The 26,225-nt window shown below is 49.7% G+C and overlaps 11 protein-coding genes across 11 annotated transcripts; 5 read left to right on the plus strand and 6 right to left on the minus strand.

Annotated features, from left to right (window-relative positions):
* Window positions 1-408: 408 nt before the first annotated feature.
* PFICI_13422 (uncharacterized protein) lies at window positions 409-2,075 on the plus strand (the record flags this gene model as incomplete). The annotated part of the gene is made up of 4 exons (XM_007842003.1): window positions 409-843; window positions 983-1,049; window positions 1,105-1,626; window positions 1,669-2,075. The coding sequence occupies 4 exons, from the start codon at window positions 409-411 to the stop codon at window positions 2,073-2,075; spliced, it is 1,431 nt and encodes a 476-aa protein (XP_007840194.1).
* A 2,128-nt stretch (window positions 2,076-4,203) lies between these two features.
* PFICI_13423 (uncharacterized protein) lies at window positions 4,204-4,526 on the plus strand (the record flags this gene model as incomplete). Its single annotated transcript, XM_007842004.1, has 2 exons — window positions 4,204-4,416; window positions 4,482-4,526. 2 exons carry the CDS (start codon window positions 4,204-4,206, stop codon window positions 4,524-4,526), a joined length of 258 nt encoding a protein of 85 aa, XP_007840195.1.
* A 635-nt stretch (window positions 4,527-5,161) lies between these two features.
* On the minus strand, window positions 5,162-7,061 carry PFICI_13424 (uncharacterized protein; the record flags this gene model as incomplete). Its single annotated transcript, XM_007842005.1, has 2 exons — window positions 5,162-6,173; window positions 6,358-7,061. 2 exons carry the CDS (start codon window positions 7,059-7,061, stop codon window positions 5,162-5,164), a joined length of 1,716 nt encoding a protein of 571 aa, XP_007840196.1.
* Window positions 7,062-8,447: 1,386 nt separating this feature from the next.
* PFICI_13425 (uncharacterized protein) lies at window positions 8,448-9,152 on the plus strand (the record flags this gene model as incomplete). Its single annotated transcript, XM_007842006.1, has 1 exon — window positions 8,448-9,152. One exon carries the CDS (start codon window positions 8,448-8,450, stop codon window positions 9,150-9,152), a length of 705 nt encoding a protein of 234 aa, XP_007840197.1.
* Window positions 9,153-9,394: 242 nt separating this feature from the next.
* Window positions 9,395-10,734, minus strand: PFICI_13426 (uncharacterized protein; the record flags this gene model as incomplete). Its single annotated transcript, XM_007842007.1, has 4 exons — window positions 9,395-9,536; window positions 9,596-10,359; window positions 10,411-10,529; window positions 10,611-10,734. 4 exons carry the CDS (start codon window positions 10,732-10,734, stop codon window positions 9,395-9,397), a joined length of 1,149 nt encoding a protein of 382 aa, XP_007840198.1.
* A 450-nt stretch (window positions 10,735-11,184) lies between these two features.
* Window positions 11,185-15,120, minus strand: PFICI_13427 (uncharacterized protein; the record flags this gene model as incomplete). The annotated part of the gene is made up of 2 exons (XM_007842008.1): window positions 11,185-11,865; window positions 11,956-15,120. 2 exons carry the CDS (start codon window positions 15,118-15,120, stop codon window positions 11,185-11,187), a joined length of 3,846 nt encoding a protein of 1,281 aa, XP_007840199.1.
* A 590-nt stretch (window positions 15,121-15,710) lies between these two features.
* PFICI_13428 (uncharacterized protein) lies at window positions 15,711-16,830 on the minus strand (the record flags this gene model as incomplete). Its single annotated transcript, XM_007842009.1, has 2 exons — window positions 15,711-16,490; window positions 16,543-16,830. The coding sequence occupies 2 exons, from the start codon at window positions 16,828-16,830 to the stop codon at window positions 15,711-15,713; spliced, it is 1,068 nt and encodes a 355-aa protein (XP_007840200.1).
* Window positions 16,831-17,166: 336 nt separating this feature from the next.
* PFICI_13429 (NADH-ubiquinone oxidoreductase subunit A) lies at window positions 17,167-17,971 on the plus strand (the record flags this gene model as incomplete). Its single annotated transcript, XM_007842010.1, has 4 exons — window positions 17,167-17,229; window positions 17,288-17,304; window positions 17,386-17,591; window positions 17,670-17,971. The coding sequence occupies 4 exons, from the start codon at window positions 17,167-17,169 to the stop codon at window positions 17,969-17,971; spliced, it is 588 nt and encodes a 195-aa protein (XP_007840201.1).
* A 201-nt stretch (window positions 17,972-18,172) lies between these two features.
* PFICI_13430 (uncharacterized protein) lies at window positions 18,173-20,154 on the minus strand (the record flags this gene model as incomplete). The annotated part of the gene is made up of 2 exons (XM_007842011.1): window positions 18,173-18,611; window positions 18,665-20,154. 2 exons carry the CDS (start codon window positions 20,152-20,154, stop codon window positions 18,173-18,175), a joined length of 1,929 nt encoding a protein of 642 aa, XP_007840202.1.
* A 2,235-nt stretch (window positions 20,155-22,389) lies between these two features.
* PFICI_13431 (uncharacterized protein) lies at window positions 22,390-24,096 on the plus strand (the record flags this gene model as incomplete). Its single annotated transcript, XM_007842012.1, has 9 exons — window positions 22,390-22,621; window positions 22,675-22,762; window positions 22,812-22,941; window positions 23,022-23,117; window positions 23,171-23,313; window positions 23,373-23,397; window positions 23,495-23,796; window positions 23,865-23,991; window positions 24,049-24,096. 9 exons carry the CDS (start codon window positions 22,390-22,392, stop codon window positions 24,094-24,096), a joined length of 1,191 nt encoding a protein of 396 aa, XP_007840203.1.
* Window positions 24,097-24,573: 477 nt separating this feature from the next.
* On the minus strand, window positions 24,574-25,273 carry PFICI_13432 (uncharacterized protein; the record flags this gene model as incomplete). Its single annotated transcript, XM_007842013.1, has 2 exons — window positions 24,574-25,149; window positions 25,223-25,273. 2 exons carry the CDS (start codon window positions 25,271-25,273, stop codon window positions 24,574-24,576), a joined length of 627 nt encoding a protein of 208 aa, XP_007840204.1.
* Window positions 25,274-26,225: the final 952 nt, after the last annotated feature.

The following is a 26,225-nucleotide window of genomic DNA, read 5'->3' on the forward strand; positions in this document are numbered from 1 at the left end:
CCAATTACAATCACTGTTTGCCAAGATACCTACATATATGGACTGATATTCTTATCATGGCACCCCCGACCGGTATGGAAAAAAGAAACTTCAATGGTAAAATGCCAGATGCTCGAACGTGGTGCTCAAAAACCGGGTTCGTTCAACACGTCACAGGACGCGAGGCACAATTCTCAAATCCACCACATGGCCACGATGGCAGTCATATTATCCATAAATACGTTCCTGCTCTTGTCTTTGATTCAACTTTCACTACTTCGCATGAACGCAACAGAACATCAAAATCAACCCTTGAACAAATAACTATTGAATCATCGTCATCTTCATTAGTGGGTGTAAAGTTGATCTAGCAGGTTCTCGAGGCATTCATACTGACGCGTGTTAGTGGCACCAATCCAAAGCGCCCTCATGAGAGTTGAGCAAGACAATCTTACTCGACTCTATCAGCCCATTTTGCTGGAGAAGGCATTGACCATCATTCACCAACCATACCCGCAATTCACTGAAGATGGCCCAGCACTGCAGGAAGACCCCTTGCTGTCATCGCAACAAGCCTTTCAGGCTTTTGTCAACAAGTTGGCTCAAGCTTGTGACTCAAGACCAGGCGGCGATACTGTGACGGCAGTAACCATATTGCGTGATGCCGATAATTTTCCATGGTATGTTGTCGCATGCAACTTCCGGAGTAAGGAAGCGCTACAGGGTACGAAAGCCTTCCTCGATTCACTTCTTCGCATGATTCGAGACGAACAGGACATGGGACGAAGGCCTCTACTGAAGCAGATCTTGTGGCAACTACTGAGCTTCAGCTTCCCCAGGGTCAAGTTATACTTGAACAATCTGGTACGTTGCTTGACCGAATGTCTGGAGAAGTGCACGTTGGAACAACCTCCGGAAGTCGGAAGCTCAGGCAAGTCATCATATCTAAAAGTAAATTCTGGTCGAGGCTGATGATTGCAAAGTCCCAAATATTGCAATGCAGCTTTCACACTTGAGAGAAAGGGCGATGTTTCCACGAGACATCACCAACCGCAATGCAAAAGCAAAATGTGAGTACATACAAGGGCATGACAAACCATTTGTTCTAGCCACTCATTCGAATAGTTCTGAGTGACTGTGAAACTTGTATCAACGTGATACATGGGGCTAGAGGGAAAGAAGTTGACGAGGCTATCCGAAGCCAATCAAGGGACAATGAGATGGAGATTGCGCAAGTTTGGCATGAGCTTCGCCATTACCTCGGACGATTGCTATCCTATCGGCAGGCAGCCGAGATTCTTCTTGGCGCCTTTGACCGCTGGCCATCACTATTCAGAGACTTCACAATTGACACAATTCCATCCAATGGGAGGGCTAGTAGGCCGTTGCCAAAGTCGAAGCTAACGGCCGAAGAGATCATCGTCAACATGTCAGAAAATGCTTCCGAGGCCAAGACCTATCTTCAGCAAGCCTACGACTTGCAGAACATGGCTCTGGATGAAAGAATCCAGCAGCAAGTCGAGAAGTCATTTCGGCCCGTGCTTCATGCAGAAGTAGCTCTCCACGAACATCTCTTGCGTGTCGGTATTGAACATCCGGAAAGATACTGGAATAACAACAAATACATTGGATCCAGTAAACCAACTTGTAGGTTGTGTTCTTACTATTTCTTCACTCACCGGGACAAAGTTGCGGTTCGGGCTGGTCATGACAATTTGTACGCAAATTGGCAATTCCCGCCCGCTCCGGAACAAGAAGGTCGGATGGGTCTCCAAGCCAACCTGGAACTATTGGGGATCATTACAGTGCTGGTTCGAAATGACGCGAAGCGTACATTGGATGAGAGACGACCAAGGGGGAAGAGACATGACTCAAACACGGCGTCCTCAATGCCGGCCTACTTCGACCTCGGGAGTCATGGAACATCATCACAGACGAGTAACTCTCGCCGACCGGACAGGGATAAAGGTCTACAGCGAAAGGATGGTAGTGGTGCATACAAAGGAGATGACTGGGATTCATACGAGTTGATCGCCAGCGGAGGGGATGATGAGCCAGGAAACGATGGCGCCTCTATCTCGGGGGAGAGGTATTGAGGGCATCAATAATGGCTCTAAGATCGGGTCTAGTATTGTACCAACATGGTAGATTTAGCAATGAACATTGTGGTCAACCATCAAACAGCTGTTGTGACATGACTGAAGCATGCTCAATACAGAACAGTCTCCGTTGACCCACGGCGATGCTGGCAACGTCAAATCCTTTTGATCTGATGTGTTTGCAAAAGTACCGTCCGGGCTGCAAGAATCGTCAGGACTCTCATCGTCTTTACCCTGGAGAATTGCCACTAGAAGACAATGGGATATGACAAATTGATGAATACAGGAGTCTCAACGGAGATCAATCCTACCGTCCAATAAGAATTACTTGGATCATCGCCTTCTCCGTAAGTGGTGATAAAGAGGGACCAGTACCAGGCCACTTTCTATTGAATGCCAAAACTTGTTTTCAATAGACGAGCGATCGCTGAGCTCATGTTCCAATACTTCAATAAGATATCCATGCTAGTCTTCGAGGCTTTCACCGGCCCTTTTCAGTATTAGTGCAGAATAGGTTTACTATCGCGAGTCTTTTCGACTTCAGTGTCAGAGTTGTCTTGCAGTAGAGTGAAGGGTTGAAGTATAGGGGTGTATTGGTGACGAAACTGAACTCTGACCTGCTAGAAGTAAGAGGCGGGAGCCCCTACTTATAGCCGGTCAACTGCTAATAACTCTAAAAGCAGGGCTGACTAGCTGGTCTCCTTTTAGCACCTGACATTCAGTTTCCGGTAATATAGGACTCATGCTGGCCAGGGCTAGGCATGAGCAGTTGGTAAGTGCCTGGATGACGGCGTGTTTCTACCTCTGCCAAGACCTCTGTGTTACATCTGTTGGAACTTTGGTCCATAAATACGCACAAATTGTTGTGATTGGGCTGCTGAATGAGGCTCCACCAGTTTGAAAGAGAGCAGCAATCCGTCAGCTTCCGGAGTACAGGAGCTGACGCACATATGATAGAAGTTCTCTTTTCGTACAATGCATTGGGGCTTTCATCTTTTTCAGAAAAAAAGCCCTAGAATGAGAGTATCGAAACGAATCTTCTAGATCTTGTAATCCCGATGCTAACTCACTAGCCACATGTTTTTGACGCCTAACATGCCATATCACTCACATCAAATTTCGAACATGTACAAACACATCACAATTTATTGTAACGAATTAGAGCATCTAGCAATGTCGTCCGTTGAGTAAAGAGCATGACCACTGCCGCCACGCGGATGTTCTGAATCGGCTTATAATATTATTGTGTAACATGTAACTCTTTGACGGCATGCTCGGAACTCATCTGGGAATCTTTTGAGCTTCGAAGTTGGCGCAAAGTGGATCGGAAATCATTGGCAAACTGAATTCTACAAGAATTCTCCTCACGGGTCTGATCAGGTAAGCAGCCACCGAATGATTTCAAAACACGTCCCGTCCCGTCTCTCACCCTCAGCTGATTGTCGATCTTGACTACTTTTGACTTGTTCCCGACTTTTATGTCCGGAGTGTATTGCCAATGTCTTATTTCCTGAGAGTTGAGAATCTTCAGGTTACACAACAGATGTTGTGATCGTATAATCATTTCCAGGTTCCACAATCCAAGTCTGGGTTCGCGTAATCCAGCGTGTCAACGAAGACCAATAAGCTTATATCACACCGGTGGTTGAGATGTACCATTTACCATAAGTAGAAATATATGAGAGTAATTAGAAACACGACGATTCACACATCATGGAATGTGGGGTGGCGTTTATGGGCAATATCTCAATTGGGCCCGCGTCTACTGTACAAATCGTAAGACCTGCTCAATGTGTCCAAGAATGCTGTCCTGGCGGGCCCAACCGCTGCCTCAATACTCCGTGGCCTAGTGCTGACTTGAAAACAGAGACTCTATCTGTTCTAGGGCGAAATGTTGCAAAGGAAGTTGCAGAGCACAACATTAGAGTGACAGTAGCTCAAGAAGTACACCCAAGCAAAGCTGTTTGGGCGCACCACAAAAAGCTATATAAACCGTGAAACCTGCTGCTCCAAGTTTCGAAAAGAATATTCAGATAGCATCAACCTCCAGCAGCCTTCTCATTCGGACAAAATATCCAGACCCAGCTTCCAAGAAACCCCTAAAAAGGAAAACCTTCTAGCCAAAATGCAGTTCTCCACCTCCACTGTTCTCGCCCTCTTCGCCGCCGCCGGCGCTCTTGCCCTGCCTGAGGCCCAGACCCAGAACGCTGAGCGATGCGTTGCTAACCTGCCCAACTGCGCTGGCTCCTCCCACATCGGTGGTGACAAGTGCCGCTGTTCGGGCCAAGTCGCCCCTTGCGGCAACTGGAAGTGTGGCTGGGACGGACCTCACTCCATCGTACGCACTTGAATAGAAAATCTTTAAGACGTTTTGGATACCAGCATGCTAATAATACTCTGTAGCTGAACTGCGGCTCCCATGGAAGCGGTTGCCACTGGATCAACTAAGCAATGAGATTTCATCTACATTGTTGCCTTCCAAATGGAGAGTCTCCGTACGTCATCTACCGGGCCCCCTTTTAACGATTGTTATAGATCTGATAGCTAACGAAATCGCCGATCATAGCCGTTTGAAAAGAGACCAGACACGTAGTCCAGACTCTCCGTCTTCTTGAACCTTTCCAGAACAAGAAGAAATAAATGGCATCATGGCAAAGAGGTTGTGGAGCAAATGGTCAAGTCCGAGAGTCGGCACGGGGACCCCTGCTCTGATTTCGCAGCTGGTGGTTGTTGTTTCTGCCCCCCTATTTACTTGCTTTCAGCACTTCATGTGCCAGTCACTCATTGAATACACTCCAAATTGCCTGGGCCCGGGCTCTAAATATGATTTGGCTTCCTTCAGTCTCCCTGTGATTGACAGTGATGTCCATTAAGAGACACTCATCAATGGACTTGCTGTGCTACGATGGCAGCCAGATAAGTGATAGTTGAGTTTTGAATCTTTTTTGCAAGCTTTGGTGCCATGCTGCGGCCCTGAGATTTTCTGGTTTCTCCAGAGCTTGAAGAAAATTGGAGGCTGGGAATCGTTGGACTTTAAGTCTATTTCTCTTCGTGGCGTCGAGGCCTAGAGTCTATGGAAGAGTCTACCAGTACCGAGCGAAAACTCCCTGCGGCTGTGAAAATAGCCGCGCCAAAGCCGAGGCCCATGATTCCATGCCGGGGCCGGAAAGCTGAACCCGATCATCACCAGTCATCGTCCAACTTATTCCATGGTTAGAGTACAATTGCCTCAATTCGTTTGCATTCATGGTTTCCCCCATATGGGGCCATGCCCTTTGGCGGTAAAACCTCATCATGACGGTTTGAGCGCCCCATACGGATAGAAGCTGTGGATCGCTAGTCCAAGTTCCCAAGGCGGGGATTTCGATGGTTGCCAGTGGCCAAGGCTCCTCGGGGTCTCTTCCAATCTGGTGACATATCATCAGATACATCGGGTTTGGAGGGAGTGTACTGTCGTTAGAATGGTCGATGTACAGGGCATACCAGAGGTGCCTGGCCGCAGCTTCAAGACACTGTTGTTTCTGAAAGCCGTATCTTTCGATGAGAGCCTCATTACTAATGCATGACATGAGCGCAAAAGCGGTGCCAGCCTCCCAGTGGCTCTGGCGCCGCTCGCAATCGCTTGCTCCCAACCATAGAGAAGCGCAAGCGTATTCCAAAGACTTGCCCAACAATGAGAGCATGTATGCCTCTGGGAGCATGCCCCTCTTTGAGGATTCAAACCGCCTACTTATCATCAAGTTGACAGCGTGCGAAAATGAGGACACCAAATGCATTATGATGGCCCTCATCGTGGCGGTTTGCTGATGGGGTGGAAGGGAGCCGACTGTCGCAAGACCACTCCCTAGGCCATGCTCCAATATGCATGCACCGGTGTCAAAGTAGTACATGGCCTCGCTGTGGTCAGACTCGCCGAGATGATACTCTCCCATCTTCTGAAACTCGAGACCAAACTCGAGGTAATCGACATCGCAACGAAGAGGCGATTGCATCTTGGAAACGAGAGCATCTAGTGCATTGCTGCAGCCAGACGAGGAAGCTTGTGCGGCGTTGCGGATCGTGAACAAGCCTTTGATAATTCTCTCGAATGCACGGCTATGTTGAAAAAAGTCAGCTTATGTTATCTGGCAAGTATAATAGACATTGGAAGGGCAATCGAAGAGTTCCATTGTTGCTTGGCAAAGACTTGCCAAAAGAAGCCGGCGGAGCCGCGTGATGAAAGGCATGGGAATAGAAATTCCGAACATGACCAAATGAATGATGAGGGAGAGAAACATACCCAGAAATGCTAGTATCCTGAAGCACGTTGTTTCTGCAGGTGATATGGATACTATTTGAGCTCGCTGATTCACCTATGGCGTCGATGAGGTGAGGCCACTGAGACGACTGGTATGGAATCAATAACGATAAGCCTCTAAAGTCGTGCTCGAGAAGCTTGTCTTTGGCCTTTATGCCAGAACTGTCACCCAGACACACGGTGATGACTGAAGATTCTTTGAGTCGACGAACACTGTCCCGGGAGTAACCATATGTCGTGAATACCTGTGAAGGGTACCTTTTTCCATTTTCATCGCGACGGACTACCTCTCTCAATATACTTTGAAAGAGGCTAGGCGGTCCACAAAGTCGTACTTGGATCCAGATATTTCCATTTGCAAGCATTTCCCAAGCCTCTTTGCGGACTGTTCGGCTGACGCTGAGGATATTCAGTCCGGGAAAGGTCTTTTCACTAGGGTAATCCGAGCCAAGGTCGTTAAAATTCTGGCTGACAGTGACGACTTCTTTGTACACCTTGTCCCTAAGCTCTCTCGGGAGCTGGAGAAAGGGAAAGGGTGGCTTTCTCAAGGAAGAAGCGAGCACCTCAGGACACAAGGGAAACTCGCCAAAGTCTTCAATGCTGTTTTCCGCCCGTGATCTCCAGGTGGACAGTGCTGGATTGACTTCGGTAGCCGGGATAAAGACCGTCGATCCTCCGGCAGTCATCGAGATATCTTGCCATAAACCTGAAATCGTAAATGTTAGCAATTGTTTGAGGACTGTCATCTCAAGGTGGGCGGGCTTACCTGTTCGTACGAGCTTATGACGTGCGAAAGGTGGTTGCAATTGCTACTCGGCTTTGCGCTTTCTGCTGGGCGGCATCCATGCTGAAGCCATCATGGCGAGAAACTTTTCTTCAGTGTTCTTAGCAATTGGTGTGGACGATCGTGAGCCAGTTCTCGATGGAGGTCGATGGAAATGAAGGTGTCGGCGACCTTGTCCTGGGAAAGAGTAGGTGAATAAAGGTCTGAACAAAATCTTGACAGGAACAAGAAAGGTGTTTTGATCCGTTTGCAGTGGTGTTCAACCCCTCACTGGCTTTTGAATCCAGACGGCTGCAAAATCCAAAGGCGGCCTGGGAAACGCGCCGCAAATTTTACAACCGTGAATGCTGTGCTGTGGTGGGTGACCAGCTCCAGAGGCCTGAACAGCAAACGGCGAAATTTTATCTCTGATTGCGTTTGATTCTACCTGGCCGTGCCTTTCATTACTCACCTGCATAACTACAAAACAACACTTCCCAAGAGCTACGTCTATTACTTGTGTAATGCTAAGGGCTAAGGTACGCCTAACACGTTGAGAAGATTGCAGCAGCAAGCTGTGATGTTTGGCATTTTTCAGAGAGGAATAGCAGATTGAGCATGCCAGTATTTGGTGATCGTGCAACATTATACAGTATAGTACTTGCAGTGAGGCCCGAGATTCCTTTCCTCTGCATAGTTAAATTGCATTGAAGGTATTCTAAGCATCCTGTCCTCCACGATCATCTTCCTCAGTAGCTTGTTTGGCAATTGATATGATAATTATTGAATTATCAAGTAGTCTTGAATGACTTACCATAGTGCGTTCCCCGGGGGAGTCTACATTGATTTCGTGCTACAATGGACGTGCTGTAACTGGCTACGTATCTCGCTGCATTGATCATCAATATTGAGCCAAGACGTTCTTGTTCATCATGCATCATGCATAGGTAAGCATTGGAAAATCATGCGATCCCCTGCGCTACATTGGGCATGGAGAAACTCCGAATCACGACTCAAACACGCGGTAGCTACAGGGATGCGATGATGGCAATTCATTCTCTACTTGATCGGTGTTGAGTGGATGATATCGACCTAGTATAGCGCGACACGATATGCGCCTATTATAGTGCTTATTGGGTGCAATCTGGCCGCCACCGCTTGATAGCCAAACCCCGCCGCCAACGATGGAAGATGAAGGAAGGAAATGGATGAATACAGTCTTTAAACTTTTATTTATTCACCCTATATCCACTCAAAACTTCCAAGCTTTAGAATAGATGAGCTCATCAAACTACAAACACAAGACAAAATGAAGACGATTGGCATCATTGGTGGGAGCACCGACATTGCCACGGTCGAGTACTACAACTTGATCAACAAGCATGTCCGGGAAGAGCTAGGCGGGCTGCACACGGCCGAAATCATCATCAACTCCATGGACCTGGCCAACAGCGCGCACTACGTCAATCACGAGCTCTGGGACGAGGGCGCCGAGTACCTCCGCACCAAGGCCCAGAGTCTCGCGCGCGCCGGCGCCGACTTCATCATTTGCGTCTCCAACACGTGGCACCGCGTCTCGGACCAGTTCATGGCCGGCGTCGCCGACACGGTGCCCCTGTTGCACATTGCCGAGCCCACGGCCGAGGCCATCAAGGGCAAGGGATTGCGCAAGGTTGCGCTCCTGGGGACGAAAGCGACCATGTCGTCGCCGTATCTGCCCGACTTATTTGCAAAGGACCACGGGCTGGAGATCATTGTCCCCACGGACAAGGACCAGGAATTAATCAACACTGTCATCTTTGCCGAGCTGTCCTATAACCAGTTCACCGATGCGTCCCGGAATGCATATCTCGAAATTATTGACGAGTTGGCGTCGCGTGGTGCTCAGGGTGTCATTCTAGGGTGCACGGAGATTGGGCTCTTGGTATCGCAGTCGGACCGCCCAGACATTCCGATGTTTGATACTTTGCGATTACATGCCAAGGCCGCGGCAATGAAAGCCGTCCACGGCTAGCAAGAAGAGTTTCAATTAATCTTAAATAATATACTTTTTCTTCTCAGGTGTCTAAGCGAAATGCAATGAAAGTGCTGTATCACAAGGGGTTGACCACAGGATTTTAGTATTTGTCAACCATCGTCAACGAACCTTGATTCATTGTCGATCAATTAAAAGCCAGCCTCGCAACCTTACTCGAAATGAGAAGATCATTGGGCGAGAAAGAATATGCATCTCATGCGAATTTCCTGTCATCAACATTACACAGTGCCAGGCCTTCGTGGGCCGACATCGACCACGATACTCGCGCCAGTGACAGTGGGATCCTTTCCTGGGTCGTACTTATCGATGCCGTCAAGAGGAGCGTACTTTTCGCAAAGGTAGCACATGTGGTTGTAGGCTCTAAATTTTGTTTAGCGGACATTGCCATGAACTGGAATCCAACGGGAGCCCTGGCTTACGTGCGTCTAAGAACAGAATTCGGATGTCCGGCGGACCAGTTTAGATTTCCTTTGAGGCAGTACAGGCGGTTGCGATCATCAAATTCCTCACGGGGCTCTGCAGCAGGGTACTGGCGAAGATACTGCTCCAGGTAGACTTTTGAACGAAGGTGGGAGCAGAATTCGTTCCTCCAGTGGCCCAGATCCATTTCGTTGTGCGCATAGTAGGACCCAACATCGTACATGATCAGGCGGCCTGTTTTCTTATCGACCCCCAAGTTGGGCTCCCAAAGATCACCGTGTAGGAGGCTGGGTTTGATTGGTTTACCGTCTTGCTTGAGGTCACCAAGCAACCGTGGCACGACGAAGTCAAGGACCTGCTTGGTAGCCCGCTCCATCTCAGGCCAAGGACCATTGGCTTCGGTATCAAGCTTGGAAACTCCCAACAGAAGTTTACAGAAGAACTTGGGCCAGCTGTCTTCCCAGTCCACAGTGTGAGGCATTCTGCCGTCACAGGTGGTGACGTGGAATCCAAACTTGCCCGTGGGCGATCGACTAGTTTTGTGCAACTCTGCTACTTGTCGAGCAAGTTCAGTTGGGTCCGGAACAGTAGTTGTATCCATTTCAATAAAGTCAGAGAGGTAGTAATAAGTGACTGGCGACTCGACTTTGAACTGGCCAAAGGCACGTGGCTGCGGAATAAGATCGGGCATGAGTCTGACCACTTCCCTGGCAGACTCATACTCACCTTGCAGCATGACTCCCCCGTGGTTTCCGTATGATATCTGCGCCGATATTAATCAAGTGTACTATTTTTGAAACAATACAATCTTCACCTTCAAGAAGAAGGGTTTCTCAGAGCCATCCGATCGCTTGGTCGTGACCTTGGCTGTATGTGTCCAAGCACTTCTCCCATAATTTTCGACAGAGATAAATGTGTATCTCTTTGGTAATACTACACATATAAACATGGTCAATTTTGTTTCCAGTATAACAGCCCATCAGTTCGAATTTAGGGGATCTGATGGCGGCCAACCTTCTGTTAAAACTTCATCCGTTAGAAAGCCTTCTTCAGTGAGGTCCAGCACATTTTTGATGGCGATAGGGGGGTCGTCAAACACCACGGCAGTGGGCGAAGCTGAAATCCCAGCTGACACCATTTTGCTCTTGTCGGAATTAGAACTAAGAAGAACATTGCAATGATAGAGAATAGACAAACTTGACAATCAGCATACAGGATTATGGAGGGGTCATGTAGAGACAGGGAGCTGCCCGGAATTGCGGGTACTGGACTCCCTTATCATGTTCACATGTCCTAACGTCTGGCCATTGATTCGTTAAGCGCTCCGATAAAATGCACGAGAGATGTTGGTCGGTGTTCTGGTGTTGTTGCATCCCATCATGCATTCCAGATATAAGTGGGGATGTTTCTGGCAGTTGCGTGAGCATCCAAGAATAACGGGTTGCCAAATATGATGTCGTATTTATACTCATCCATCATGTCTCATCAACCGATAGTTTTGCTATCTATCCGCATTCATTTGTCTCCATCTCTTCTATGAGGACTCTGGGCACATGGTTCTACTCTAATTCCCTTGGTCAGTCCTAGTTTACATGTACAAACTTGCAACAGCAGTAATATCTCGCTTAATCATTTCCTGCGCTTCCTGCATTTTCTGATACAAAGCAGGGTCGCCAATGATTCTTGCTGCGTTCTTGACTTCACGGCATGTCTCATCAAGTCGCGTAATGGTTCGAACAATGGTTCCCTCCAAAACGTCGGTCAAGTCTGTAATATTTCGGAAACTCATGCCTCTCGCCCATTCGTAGACGACCTCGACAAGTCCGAATCTTGGTCGAACAACAAAGTCATTGCTCTCCTCTGAAGACTGGATGACCTGGTGCAAGGTTTGCACGTTGTTGACCTTTTCCGAAATCTCGACAATAGTCTTGATTCCTTGCTCCAGCTTGCCGGGCAGATTGGGCACACTATCAGTCTTTTCTTGGAAGACAAAGGCAGATAGCAGCGCAGCAATTTCAGCAGGCTCGTAGTCGGCCAGAACGTTGTCAAGGATAAGTTCAGTAAGGACAAGTTCATCTGCACTGTGGATCTCGCATGCCACTTTGCCCTTGAGCTGAATTCGCGTTTCATTATCAATAAATGAGAGATCCTTAAGGACTTGGATACGTTGCTCATAATCGGGAAGCAGTTGTAAGTTCTGGTCGGCCATGGTAGCCAGCAGCGTCGAGATATGCTCCTTGATGAGCCATTGGTCGTGGCACATGGCAAACTGTCAAAAGTTAGCCATTGTCAGAAGGCTTGATCTCATGCGTGGTATGATAGAAAGTCTCCAAGGGGGTTCTGAGAAGTTTGGACCTACATGTTTCAAGAAGCTCTCGCAGTGGATTGGCGCTGTATCCACTGCTCTTCTGGCTTCCTGGTGTCGCTTGCCAATCAGTTCCTGCAGTTGCATGCTCTTGATCTTGCTGAGATCAATCTCCTCCCAAATGTCTGCTTCCCAACTCTTGCAAATTTGGAAAATGCGATCCTTGGCCTTGGCATGACTCTCGTTTCCTTGAAAGATATCTGGCAGGATGCCTTTGGTGACAGTCTTGGTGAGGTATTCTACATCGCCCACTGCAATGTGCTGGGTCTTGAAGTAAATGAGTCTCTTGGATTGCGGTAGTTGCGTGAACAAGGACCGGAAAGCAGGTAGGAATGGTAGGAGGTCGGTTGAATCTCGTGTCTCTCTCATGGACCGAATCTCAAAGACGTGAATGCTAGGCTGTCCACCGGTAGTCTTCGTGCTGATGCCATCGGATAGCAGAATACCAGGGGTGCGCACACCGTCCTTACTGAACACAATAAGCCGCCCTTGGGAAAACATCTTGCGGCCAATGGGTATGGAGAGCATTCCCTTGTGAAGTTCTTGGGTCAACTCCCGGTACTTCATCGAGGCGTCATGGCAGTCATCCAGTGTCGCATCGCACTTTTCACAAGCTTCACGCTTAATCTTTGCCAAGTCGGCTTCGGCAATCTTGACTCCCTTTTCGTGCTCTGGTAAAAGCTGCTGTGTCGCATGTTCGGAGAAACTGCGCTTAATCATTTCCTCGATCTTGAGAGCTTCCACACGCAGTAGATTCAAGATCATGTTGTACGTGAGTCGGAACTGTGACTTCAGCTTGTTAGGCTGCCCAGTAATCATGTTCTGCAAATCGACAACGGGAGGCGCCTCGTCACCACCACCAGGTGGCACAATGATAACCGTGCCAACAGTATCAAGACCACGACGACCAGCTCGACCAGCCATCTGGGTGTATTCTCCTGGCAGGAGATTTCGGAATGTATGCCCGTCATGCTTGCGGTAACCAGAGAATACGACGGTACGAGTGGGCAGGTTCAGGCCCATTGCAAATGTCTCAGTAGCGAAAAGCACCTTGACCAATGTTTGCGCAAACAGGAGCTCAACCAATTCCTTCACGATGGGCAGAAGTCCACCGTGATGGACGGCTATTCCTCTGGAGAGCAGTTCCCGAATGCGAATAATCTGTGGTAGTGCTCGGTCTTCAGGTCTGAGTCGTGCTACCGACTTTTCAACAATCATGTGGATGTGACTCTTCTCGTGAGCCGTGCAAAAGTCTTGGTTGCTGAGGGCATCTGCGTTCTCTTCGCAACGTTTCTTTGAGAACACAAAAATACAAGCGGGAAGCAAGGTGGACTTTTTCAAGTACTGCACCATATGTACCCACAAGTTCTTGTCTTGGTTCAACGAAGTGAACCCTCCCGGGCGACCGGCTCTGCCCATATGCCCAGGGGCATGACTTGCTCGAGGAGGACCACCGCGGCCACGTCCTTGACTGTTGCCGCCTCTTCCTCCGCGTCCCTGGGGGCCACCTCGCTGGGGGCCACCCCGTTGGTTGCCTCGCTGATTGGCACCCCCTCGGGCTGCTGGCGCCGGGGCTGGAAGAGCCTTGTCTTTGCCCTTTAAAGCCAGATCAGCTTCCTTCCAGCCCTTCTCGTTGAATTTCTTATCAGCGTCAACAATCTTGTGAATGTTCTTGCCGGCCCATAGATAATGCTCAAGCGGCACGGGACGTTTGGGAGTCGAGATGACGTAAATATCCTTCTGCTTTGTTCGTCCTACCCATTGAGCAAACTCTTTGGTGTTGGGAACCGTTGCTGATAGCAAAATAAGCGACACGTGCTCGGGAAGCATGATGATGACCTCTTCCCACACGACACCTCGCTCAAAGTCATTGACGTAATGCACCTCATCAAAGATGACAAATTCCACATCTCTAATCAGATCAGCTCCTCTGTACAGCATGCTGCGAAGAATCTCAGTGGTCATGATGAGACAGCTGGCTTCGGGGTTGATCTGGACATCGCCGGTCAAGATACCCACTTCATCGAAAGTTTCTCTGAAATCTCGGAACTTTTGATTACTGAGAGCCTTGATGGGGGAAGTATAGATGGCCTTGGTCATGTGTCTTGCTGCTAGAGCAATAGCGTACTCGGCAACCACAGTCTTTCCTGCCGAAGTGTGGGCAGCGACGAAGACGGAATCGCCATTTTCAAGATGGTAAATAGCCTCTTTCTGAAAGTTGTCGAGTTCAAAAGGCCATTCTCTTGCCATGTCCGGAACCAATTCTCTGAAGTTCGGGATACCTCGGTTGATGTCGACCATGTGCGCCCATTCTTTGCCAGCCTTTCTAGCACTCGACGCAGCAAGAGCACTGTGTGGTTCTAGAGCAGGAAATTCGACGGGCAGTAGAGCGTCAATATCCTCACCGTCTTCTCCGTCCAGTTCTTCTTCCGTGGGTTGTGGTGCTGGGATGCCGTCAACACCGTCAGCATTCGGAGCATCCTCTGGCTCCTGGTCGAGCACCTCTTCGACAGCCTTGGCATCTGAATCGTCAACCTTGGCCTTCTTCTTGCTGAAATCGATACCTCGCTCAAGTCCAGGCGCAACTTCGAGCAAGCCACCTTCGGCACCGAGCTTAATGACCCGTTCGAGCTTGTTGCCAGTTCCATTTGGAGCTGCAGCACCAGGTCTAAGCATTTGGTCCTCGCTAGCAGCAATGGAGTCGACACCCTCGAGACCACCAGGCGCAAAGGGGAAAAATCCAGCTGCACCTCTGACGAAATCCGCGCGACTAGCGGGCTTTCGCGAGAAGCTTGTTGAGTTCTTTGCAGTTGCGCTGTTTGCCGGCACGGTGACATTTTTGTAGCCAGTGACCTTGCCTTCAAGGCCTTGTCTGGTGAAGCGTGTGACGGTTCTTGTCTGCGTCGGCGCAATGCGGAACAGCTCGGTCAAGTCGGTCGGGCAGTCCCATCGCTGTTGCAGTCGGTTCAGCCATTCGTTGGAGAACTTGTTGGATGGATTGAGGTAGTCGTTCTCGAGTTGAGCCTTGAGCGCGGCGGGATCTTGCTTCTGGCGCTTTCGGGGGCCTTGCTGGAACAGGATGTCGTCAATGTTGACATTGTCTGCTGCCGCAGTAATTTGAAGGTTCGCGAGCGACTGCGCGAGGTCGGGAGGTCCCATCGCGGCTGGCTCAGGGTAACAGAATGCTTTGGCAGTCCTTGGGTGAAGCTCTTGCAAGGTTGCAAGGTCATGACGTTGCTATTCTAGTCTTTGTTGTAGGCAGTTCAGTGGCCTAGGTTAGAATATTGGTGGGGTTTGTGGAGCGTTTGCAGCAGAGTGGACACTGGTTGAGCGGCGGGGTTGAACTGGCTTTATATAACACAACAAAAGCTAAATTGGCAACTGGACAACTCAAGATACCACCGAAGGATACCTTGATGTACATAAACCTAGTATGCATCGCGGTACGTGTCAATCGAAAACTAAAACAATTCAGCAAAAAAAAAAGTCTCAAAGTAATAAATTTAAATCAACCTGTGTGTTTTGCTTGAGTTGCCCTACTGACTTAATCCACGTCCTCCCTAAGACCGGATAGCAGCCAAAAACAACCGGCATTGCCACGCTATTATTTGGGTTATAGCATCTTCTTTGCGTTCAAATAGCAGGTTTGCACAATGCCAAGGCTCCCATTGCAAAAAACATCTATCATAATGTCTACATTAAGACAGTGTCTCGTTGAGCCAACATTCGCACGTAATCATTATCATAGATCACCATAGACCGTCCATCTCCGCCATAGCCTCCTCATCATCAGCATTAGCGTCTTTTGACGATTTCTCTGTACCGGGGGTTTTGCTGGATTTTGAACCTGGTATAGACCCTTGAGCTTCTGCCTCCGCCATTAAAGCATCAAGATCGTCATCCTCCTCAGCATCATTACGTGCTGGTAGTTGCGGCTTGGGTCTTTCGTTGGTAGCCGCCTCTGCTTCGGCCATGAGGGCATCGAGATCGTCTTCATCAGGAGCCGACGGTGGTGGTGCACGTCTTGACGGTAACTGTCCATTGCCAAATATTGATGTCGGTGCTTGTCTCTGGGCCTCCTCCTCGGCCATGAGAGCATCCAAATCGTCTTCCTCGTCGGGTGCATTGCTGCCTAAACCTTGATTTGTGGCCGCACTAGCATTATTCGTCCGCGAGGCTTTTGGCGTGGCGTCATATAGATCATCGTCCCCAAATAAGTCGTCTAGCGAGGGTGTTTTTGGCCTCTCAGCAGGTCTGTTGCTCTTCTCAAAGATGGGGGCGACTCTGGCAGGGAATATGGCAGGTTCCCGCCCATGATCCAGACCACGAAGATCAGAATCGTCATTCTCGTCAATTTGCGTTGCGCTTCTTGGCTTCCCTTCGTTGATCCAATCCATTCGCGCCAATCGCATGGATCGAGTATGGCCAGCCTTCTCAACCATGGTAAGCGCGTCAAGGAACTTGGCTTTGGGATACAGGTCATCTAGCCACAGCTGATAAAACGAAAGCAGACGCGCTGTATCTGAGAACTGGTTTGAGAATTAGTATAGATGAACCTATGTAACAGATGCGAGTACGAACCTCGTGGCCTTTGCCTTTGAATTTGAGATCTCCTGCCTTCTTCCTCAACTTGGGAATACCTTTATCTGATAGAAGTTTCTTGTCGTCAAGTTTGACCCTCGGCACTCTAACCTTCTTCGACACTGCAACTGCTTCATCAATTCCTAGACCCGAGGCGTCTTTCCGCTTCTTGGATTGTGAATCTGCTTTGTTGGCATTGTCATCGCCTGACTCGGCAAAGGGGTCCGAGCCAAAATCGTCGGCTCCATAATTCTCCAAATCATCATTGACAACTGCTCCGGGCGCCATATTGGGCTTTTGTGTGTTTGAAAATAGAATGGCGCGATGAAATGTGGTTGAGCGCAAGTAAACTTCTACACAACACTCAGTATGATGCTGGGAGACGCGTCCATTAACGATTGCAGCGCGTCTCAATTAAGCATGGTCCCTTAGCGTGGACCCACCCGAAAGAGTGCCGGGATCCTTGTGTTTGGGCCATGGCTTTCAGATTAACCGATATTGAGCCGCTTAGCTAAGCAACCAATTGGAACTTCGCGATTTCAAGCTTCAAGTGCAACCTCCGCTGGAATCGAGTGAGAGCTTCAGTAGCTCAGCCATTGGACAATCCCCATTGAGTCCGCCACCATGTCGACGCCGACGCCCCAACAGACTTATATTCCCAGCAAGGTCCTCAAGACCGAGTACCCGGTGAGAAGGATCCAATTGAACTAGTTTGGTCTCGTGAATTCTGGCTAATGTGCTGCAGCTCATTGACAATGACCCGTACGTTTACGACTCGCCGCGACACACCTCTCGATACTTGGGCTTTGGAGCCTGTTGAATGGAGGACTGATATGATGATAGGCACTTCAACCGAGTGATCGCCTACGCGAGACCCTCCGACTATGTCCACGGCGCCGTGGCAGCCGCTTCCGGTCCCGGTCTTCTCTACGCCATGGAGCGCTTTGCGCCATCACACGTCGGACGCGGCGGTTTCGCACGAGCCATGAGACTGGGCGGCGCTGTTGGTGCCATCGGTGGCTTCCTCTACTTTTACACAAGATCGACATGTACGCATATCGCCCAAGAAGCCCTCGAGGAGGAGGGCTATGAGACGTAAAACAACATACTAATCCAGCCTTTGACAGACCGATTCTACGGAATGACGGAGAACGCCCGCGAGGTTGATATGGACATGAAGGAGATGGTTGCCAAGGTCAAGGCCGGAGAGACCCTGTACGGCGAGAGCAAGTTGACTCCCCACATGCAGGGTGTGGCCGCGCGACAGGGCAGATACTCGGCTCTGTTCATGTACGGCATCCCGTGGTTCAACTTTGTCAACCACAACCAGCACGGTGTCGACACCGCAAAGTACTTCATCGAGGCCGAGAGGCAGTTGGAGGCGGAGCGAACAGGCAATGCACAGAGCGATGTTGCCAGGCTGGGTTAGAAGACAAAACAAGATCCGGAAGGAATGCGTTGCGGTTTGTACATATGTTTACATTAGAAGCTACGCCCGGACCGGTGGACTCCTGGGCGACGGCTAAGCAAGAAATCTGCAGTCAAAATTTTGTTTGTTCCTTTATTATGCGACTTGGAACGTGGCTGGTTTACATTATCCAGCCGATATTCCTATCCCGGCAGTTTGCAATTACCATGCCGACGTATTAAAAGTCGAAAGATCCTCTTCAACCAAGCCCATGATATGGTTTCCACCAGAAAACCAGTCGCCCAGTTGTGCAGTCTGCAGCATATCCCTCGTTAGATCTCGACCAAGCCCGCCAGCGCCCGCCGCCGTCTCGTCCATGGGCATGAAGCCCAGCTGGCTGAGGTACATGTCGAACTCGTTGCCCACAGGTACCATGTCCTGGTCCAGGCTTTGTTGGGTCTTTGCTTCTACATAGAGCAGAGCGACATTATACAACACCTTGGACAGCTGATGCAGCTTGTCTATAGCTGCCGAAACCTCCCGTGATGCTTGCAATGATTGGACAAACTTGTCGAGTAGCGGTAAATCTGCCCCCGAAGACGTCTCAATGACATGACAGAATATGACAATGAATGGGATGAACGGGGCGTACAAAATTGTCCTAGACCACGTCAGATGATTGGAAACCAAAAGTCAGTAACTGTTATCACTTACCAGTGCATGTAGACAATCTGCAAACTGATGTCATCCATCATCGCTATTGCTTCTTCATGCGTAGTCATGGCCAGTCTCGCCGACTCCAAGCACTCATCCGCAAACGTGCGACTTCTTCCCGTGCCGCTTGGGGGCAGAGCGCGTTGCGCGAGCGCCAGACTGGAATAGTAGCTCACCACGTCGCTCTTGAGGATGATTACAAACATCTTGGAGTCTTTGCTCTGGCTATTGATGCGCACATCTTCCAGCAGCTTCAGCGTCTCTTGCAGCAGGAATTGCGTGTCCCTTACCACAAGCTGTACCTGCTGACTGCGGCCCTGCTCGCTCTGTCGGAGGGCCCCCGGCGAGTATAGTCGCTGGTAGATCTTGCCCTGCACCTCGGCGTGCTTGATCCACAGGCTCAAAATGGCCTGGCTGGGCACCTCGCCAAAGGTAGCCTCGAGAACACTCGGAATGCTGATGTCGTAATCCTGTAGCACGCTCGCCCTTCCCAGCCTCAGACTCAAGCCCTTGTCCAACATGTATGTGCTCCAAAACATCAACATCTTGGCCGACCGCAGCTCTGGCTTGTCGTTGCGTATGCTGTTATCCTGGTGCAGACCCAAGGAACGGCACATGTGCGCCGCCCGACTGGTCAGCATCCATGCCATGCTCGGCCGGGACAAGTCAATCGACAAGCTGGCCGCCATCAGCAGCGCCTCAATGTTCTCCATGGTTGCCGGCATCAGCAGTGGGATGTGAGCAAGTGCCATCTCGACATTGTTCTGGCACATTGTACAAAACTGCTGAAGGTCGGCCTTTTCAGAGGTGTTTGCTGGCGCCATGATTGAGGCTTCAAAGAAAAGGTACATGAGCCCGGCGTTGACAATGATGAATAATGACTCTGACACGTCCCCGTCGTCGGTACTGAAATACAGACGTCTGCATCTGTCTGTAAACTGGTCGATGTCGGTAAAGCATAACACCACCAACAGCATCATGGGACCGGGGGCGCTTTTCAGTGCCCTTAGCTTTTCTATCACAAATTCCATGGGCGGCATGGGGAGGTCGCGCAAGCGGCCCCGATGTACGTTTCTGCTGTGTTGAGAGCCTGTTTCGACGCCAGTGGAGCCCCCACGATTTGTTTGAAGATTCACCATTTGCCGAAGAGATGAAAGAGCTGCTTCTATCCTGGGATCGGGAGTAGAAAAGGGAGCCGAGCCGAGCATGCTGGTTTGTACCGCGCGTGACACGAGCTCAGAGGCAAATGCGGCATGAGCTGCAAGCGAGGAGTTACCTTCAAATGACTCAACGTCTTCAGGGTCGGCTACTGTAGAGATATCATCATGAGCTGCCGATGACGACGGCGTGGGCTTTGACCCTGACGGTGTGCTCCCGACTGATGCCCGGGTCAGTACGGAGTGTGTTGGGTTCGGATTCACGCCGACTGACGTATTTGATGTCGTCAATTTTTGTAGCAGAGATTCGATACCGGCAAGACGATCTTGCATGTCATCTATTTTTCTCTCACTATATGGATGATCAGTTATTCTAGTTGGCTAGGTGTGTAAAACCAGGTACAAGTGTGCCTCAACGGACGAGCCCAGGGTAATATCATACTATTGGCTTGAGATCAAGACGCGCTGCTTTGGTTCCTTTGGCTTTTGTCCAAGGCCGGTCGAGCTGCACGACCTCTTGGCACTTTTGCAGTTTGAGCATGGTGATTCCTTATCACATCTAATCTTTTGGGAGTATTAGTGCACGATTGTGCATGGTATAGTCGTCCAAAAACGGCGACACTACTCCGAGCGCCCAGTGGGGCGGACAAGACGTGATATATGGTTTAGATAACTGACCTTTCGGAGTCTACATTGGTCACACTACATGTTGATAATCAGTCTATGTGGTCACTAGTAAAGAATGCAGAGGTCGGCGTCTGTATGCCTCGACCGAGAATTGGAACCCGGACCTCCCAGTATGACAAAGCTTACCGCTCGCCGAATGCCGCCAGGAGAAGTACCGCCGCCCGCCACTTCTGCCGCCTCGGAATCCATCTCATGGGACTCCATCATACCATGGGGGAGTTCCGCAGTATATGATTGAATGATTCGATGATTCGCCGCCGGGCCTCGTAGTGAGTTGCAGACTGCTGCATTCGGCCAACTCTGACAACGTGCCACTGCTACCTTAGGCGCCCGAGAGGCTTAGCCAATTGAATCCCGTACCCGCTTTCGGACACGGCGCCCGCGCGTTCCGAACGCAGCACTACTACGGTCCCTTGAAGAGTAAGGTAGCCAGTGTCATCCATCCAGATGAGAGGCTGTTAGGGGAAGAAGAGTTATATACGTCACTTGTTAGTTGAGAGGAAAGAAAATTTATGGGTAAAATAGATTGTCTCGTTATCATTTCGTTCAGACGCCGTTTATGAACAGTGTCGATGAAAACCCTCTCGGAGCTTGAGACCGCATTAACTCTAGCCTCGAAGTAGTTTCTTAAGTTCATGTAAATGGCCATGAATGTTCATCCAGAACAACCGATGCAACAAGACTATATACTCGGATTGAAAAGGTAATAAAGCAATCATTTTCGCGCTGGTGAATCACGAGGTCACTTTCGCTTCCAAATGAAATGGTCGGCATTGATTGATCCGACCGTCTTTGGCCAGGGCAGAATTGTTGCATACTTGCGTCCTTGCTACATACACAGCCAGAAAGTTCGTCAAGAGTTAACATCACAGAATGCCGGCACTCGCTTGTCTTGATTCTTATTCAAGTCTCTTGGCTTGGGAAAGCTAGTCAATATAATGGTGGATTCATGTTTGTAAGAGAAATATCATGTGCCGGCTCTCGTGCTTCTCGGGCGACTTTGTCCCATTGAAAGATTTGTACTCGGCCGGGTGGTTTCGAGGCAGTGTAAATGGGATCTACAGAGTACAACTACAAGTGTGCGCTACAACTCTAAATTCTCTAGCATTGTATACCAGTCAGTTGGCTCCGAGGCTTCTCAGATCATAGATCCATTGGTATACGAGCCATGAATGTTACATTGTTATTATCGAGTATCCTAAAAAGAATTGAGGCTCGAAAAAAAGAAATTGAAGCTTTTCACAGAGTAGCATTCGCCTTTATCCTTCGGAAACTGGCCGGTGGACCAGGGGGGTTGCTCTCTTGGCAGCAGACTCTGGTGGAGCCAGCAGCGTTATTTATAATGCTTACATACCGCGACTCGCAGCAAAGCTCTTCATGCTGATAGATATGCTTCTGACACGCCAAGTATGTGCAGAAAACCAGAGAGTTGCGATCCCGCGAAATCTCGCCGGCGGTGGAGACCATGGCTTAATGACCTGCTTAATCAAAACGCTGTTACCGATCACGGCGCTCTTGGTATGCTCCACTATGCATCGTATAATGGTCTTGTCCCAGCAAAAATGTTGTATTTGCCCCGAATCGCGTCACTTAAGTCTGGAGCCTTTTACAAGTTGGATATCCTACAATCACGATTGAGAATCCAACATCGTGAGAAAAATGGCAGGGTACCGTCGCAGCGGAAATGAGTCCAAGAGTTTTTCTTCCCCATAATGGCAAATGCGATGACGGCTGAGCCGCCGGCCTATTGAGGATAACTCCGGACGTGATGTATATAGAGGACGGAGTCATCTTTTGCGTTTGTGCGTATTTCTGTGTTGAAGTCGGAGTCACGAAAAATTCAAGTCTTTCTCTGGGAATTGTCAAGTCCGTTCCTTGAATATGCACTCATTCCTTTGCCTTGGTTTCGTTGCCGCGGCTCTCGCTGCAGAGCCTTGGATCAACGCCCCGGACACTGGCCTTGAGGATTACTTGTACAGCACCAACTACACCGAGGGCTCATTGCCTCTTCTCAAGGATATCCGCGGTGTCCCAGACTTTGACTGGGCTGCAGAACAGCATCTCGATCTGCAGCAGTATTCATTCTACCGAACAGGGTCAGCTGGCGAATGGAGTAAGATGGTCAATCCATGTCATGATATTAAGCTACTAAAATGTCGGATCCAGGCTACCGTAATAACTTGGATATCTGGTCCAAAATCAAGTTCAGAGCTCGCATGTTGACTGATGTCTCTGGTGTTAACAAGACATTGCCGTAGGTGGGCTTGCTTTTTGACCGCAAAATCATTTACTAATGAAAATAGGACCACCTTCTTGGGCTACAATTTTAGTGCTCCCATCTTTATTGCTCCTGCGGCCAGGGCAGTCTATGGTGACGAGAGGGCCGAGTTGAACTTTGTTGATGCAGCAGCAAACGAAGATATCTTGTACACTGTAAGTGAGATTCGATTCCTGGAGCCATCTATACTCTTGATGAAACAATATGATCAAGACGATCTAACTTGCCATGACAGGCAGCCTTGTACGCATCAAAGACGATCGAGGAGATTGGTGTTCAGAAGCAGACACACAACGACACACTCAACGGTCCGCAGGTCACTTTCCAGCAGGTACGTCCATACTTCCAACAGCTTTCCAGGGTCGCACTGACTAGAAATTATAGATCTATACCAACGCCAATCTTTCCGTCACTTGGGACAACATTGCGCGTGCCGAGGCATACGGAGTAAAAGCAATTGTCTGGACTATTGATGCTCCAGCGGACTCGGTCAGACACCGCGCCGCTCGCTATGACACCACCAACGCGTATGTTATGCTTTGTCCCGTGTGTGTCTTTGTTATTGTAGCACTAATTTTATGTCCAGAAACTCGGTAACATCAGCTCTGACTGTAAGTTCTCAACATGATCATCAATATCCATTTCCCCTGCCCATATATGTCTCCCAAGCACACGTACTGATCAGTGCACTAATTCATAACTCTATAGTGGGACCTCTATGACGAAATTCGAAACCGAACCTCACTGCCCGTGATCCCCAAGGGTATCAGCACAGTAGAGGACGCGCTGATGGCGGTCGAGAAGGGCGCCCCGGCCATTTACATTTCCAACCACGGCGGGCGCCAGCTCGACCACTCGCCCTCGCCTGTTGAGATTGCCTACGAGATCTACCGCAATGCGCCACAGGTGTTTGACCAGGTAGAGGTCATGGCCGACAGCGGTGTGCGCTATGGCTCTGATGTCGTCAAGCTACTCGCGCTCGGCGTCAAGATGGTCGGATTGGGAAGATCGTTCGTGCCCCCGTCAGCCTGAGTTCAAAGTTGTTCACCGACATTGCAGAAACTGACAGAAATACTAGGTTCATGTTTGCAAACTGCTTTGGTTTGGATGGTGTCACCAAGCTGATCCAGATCATGAAGCAGGAGATTATCCGGGACGCTGCCCAGGCTGGCGTGCCTGATCTGAGAAATGTCAGCCGCAGTGTAGTGAGTAACCACATTTCCCCTCCTTGTAAAGATCAGAAAGGACTGACAATGTGTTAGATCAACACTCGGGCTCTGAATGAAACCGTTTTCTTGCTCGATAACTAAGTCGGGAGCCAGTTATTTTTAAGCATTCAGAAGATGCTCGTCATCATGTATTAGTTTTGGACATGTGAAATAGGCCGGCATTACTCTGCATGTAACCGATAGACTTGTCATTTACACTTTCTTCTCTGTACATATCACTTGTAGCAATTTAGCTTTTCTTCAAAGGTCGGAAACCATAACATTATTGATTGTCTAGCTAATGACCAAAAAACAATGTCAAATGTCCAGAACACCTCCGAGCGAGTGATGCAAAGAGAGCAGAAAATCTTGAAACGCCTTGATAACTCCATTGTACCCGTCGTAATGTCCACAAATTTATCAATCGCTGCTATCGTATGTGCTGTGGGCCTCTGCAAGTAGGCTTGGTCATTGCGCGGCTCGTGAAAGCGCATCTCTTCCTTCATTCCTCATAGTCTAATCGGCCAAGTCTTCGTGATGGACAGCGGGGTGTGTCTCGATCCATTTTCCGGCAGCCTCCTAGGCGCGCAGTGCCCTAAGTCTCTGCTGCAAAGCGTCTTCCTCCTCTGCAGTGGGCTCATTCGTCTGCGGTCCGACGGGCTCTGCCTTGCTCGGCTGCGCCTCGTTGAACTGAGAGCTCAGCTGGACACCGGCATCGTCGGCCAGCTTGCCCAGCAGTTCGTGTACGGCATCTTCGCTGACAGTGGCGCTCGTGCTCTGGGAGATGGCATCCTGGTAGATGCCGTTGCTCATGGCATACTCTTCGTTCTGCTGCTTGAATTGCTCAAGGGTCGTGAGCGTCCGCTCGGGGTTCATGGTACGCTGAGCAATGCCCATTGTCTTGCTGGACTGGCCCATCATGTGCGTCATGCGGTTCATGGCATTGTTGGCCTGTATCTGGGATGCCGAGAGCTCAGCCATGTCGGCCATTTGGTCCATCTGAGCAGCGAGGGCCTGCTTTGACAGCAGGATCTTGGCCTTTTGGTAGGCCTTGGCGGTCTCGCCCTTCTTGAGGAGTTCTTGAATCTGTTTTCGGAGGAGAGGGTCTTGTTTCGCGGCCTTCTGGGCCTCTTTGCGCGCCTGCTTGGCTTGGAACTGTGGAGCGATGGAATTAGTCGGCGACGCTCAAGGGACTGGTGTGGTGTCGCGGTGATCATGGGAGACGTACCCGAGCCTGGAACTCGACCTGCATGTCGCGGGCGATCTGTCTGTTCGACATGGTGAAAGAGAAAACGATCGCGAATTGCTAGAAGTGGCAAAAGGTGGTGAGAATCGTGATGCGCGCAGTTGCGAAGATGCGCGGCTGAAATGCGAAGCGAAGCGTTGGTGGGTGCCTGATGCGGACTTTCAAGGTGATGTATCGGTGAGTGATGGATGCCCAAGGAACTGGATTAGGTGAAATGTTCGCAGGTTTTCGGTTGGTGCCTGTATTGGTTGCGAAAATTGAGTTGACCTTGCAGGTGGTTCTAGTTTGACAGAGTTTGGCCAGATGTTGGAGCAGTCTGGGATCTGTAGGTGTCAGGTGGTGGCAGAGGAAATGGCTGATCCGTTTCGGCGGTTCCGCTGATGCACGACTAAAGGGCAATCAATGGGATGGTGTTTGGGCGTCCAACAACCGCCCATGGCTTAGTGGGGTTCGCGGGGGGACTCTGCAGAAACCGCGCCACAAGATGACGCAGCTAGCGGCTGTCGGTCTTGATTCAGCCACTGCAACCACTGAAGGCATGCCTACTGCATGTACATGAAATTCCCCCGGGCTGTCTCTGGTACCTTATCCAGTGCCAAGTGCTTCTTTGATTGGCATCCATATTTGTTATCCAGGCGAATGTTGCCGGAAGGGTCTACTCTTTGCAGCCCCTTCATGTCTACCTCAGTAATGGATGCTATCCAAGGACACTTTCCATATTAATGTTATGAAATACACATCTTGAACAAATTCGGGTTTCGCGACAAATTGTCAGGAAAGTAGTCAGGAAAGTATGCGGAAACAAAGAATACATGTTACGGCCACACAAGGCCGATTGTTGGCACTCAAGCGGCCGAATGTGGGGCCGGGTCATGACGCACTATAAGTTGGCGCACACATAGCGGCCGTACTTTCCAGTTATACACCATGATGGACTTGTTATCCTCAATCTTTCATGACCTCGAATGGTATAAAAGCAGGGCTC

Source organism: Pestalotiopsis fici (genome assembly GCF_000516985.1).
Source record: "Pestalotiopsis fici W106-1 unplaced genomic scaffold PFICI_Scf_11, whole genome shotgun sequence".
Taxonomy (NCBI): Eukaryota; Fungi; Ascomycota; class Sordariomycetes; order Amphisphaeriales; family Sporocadaceae; genus Pestalotiopsis; species Pestalotiopsis fici.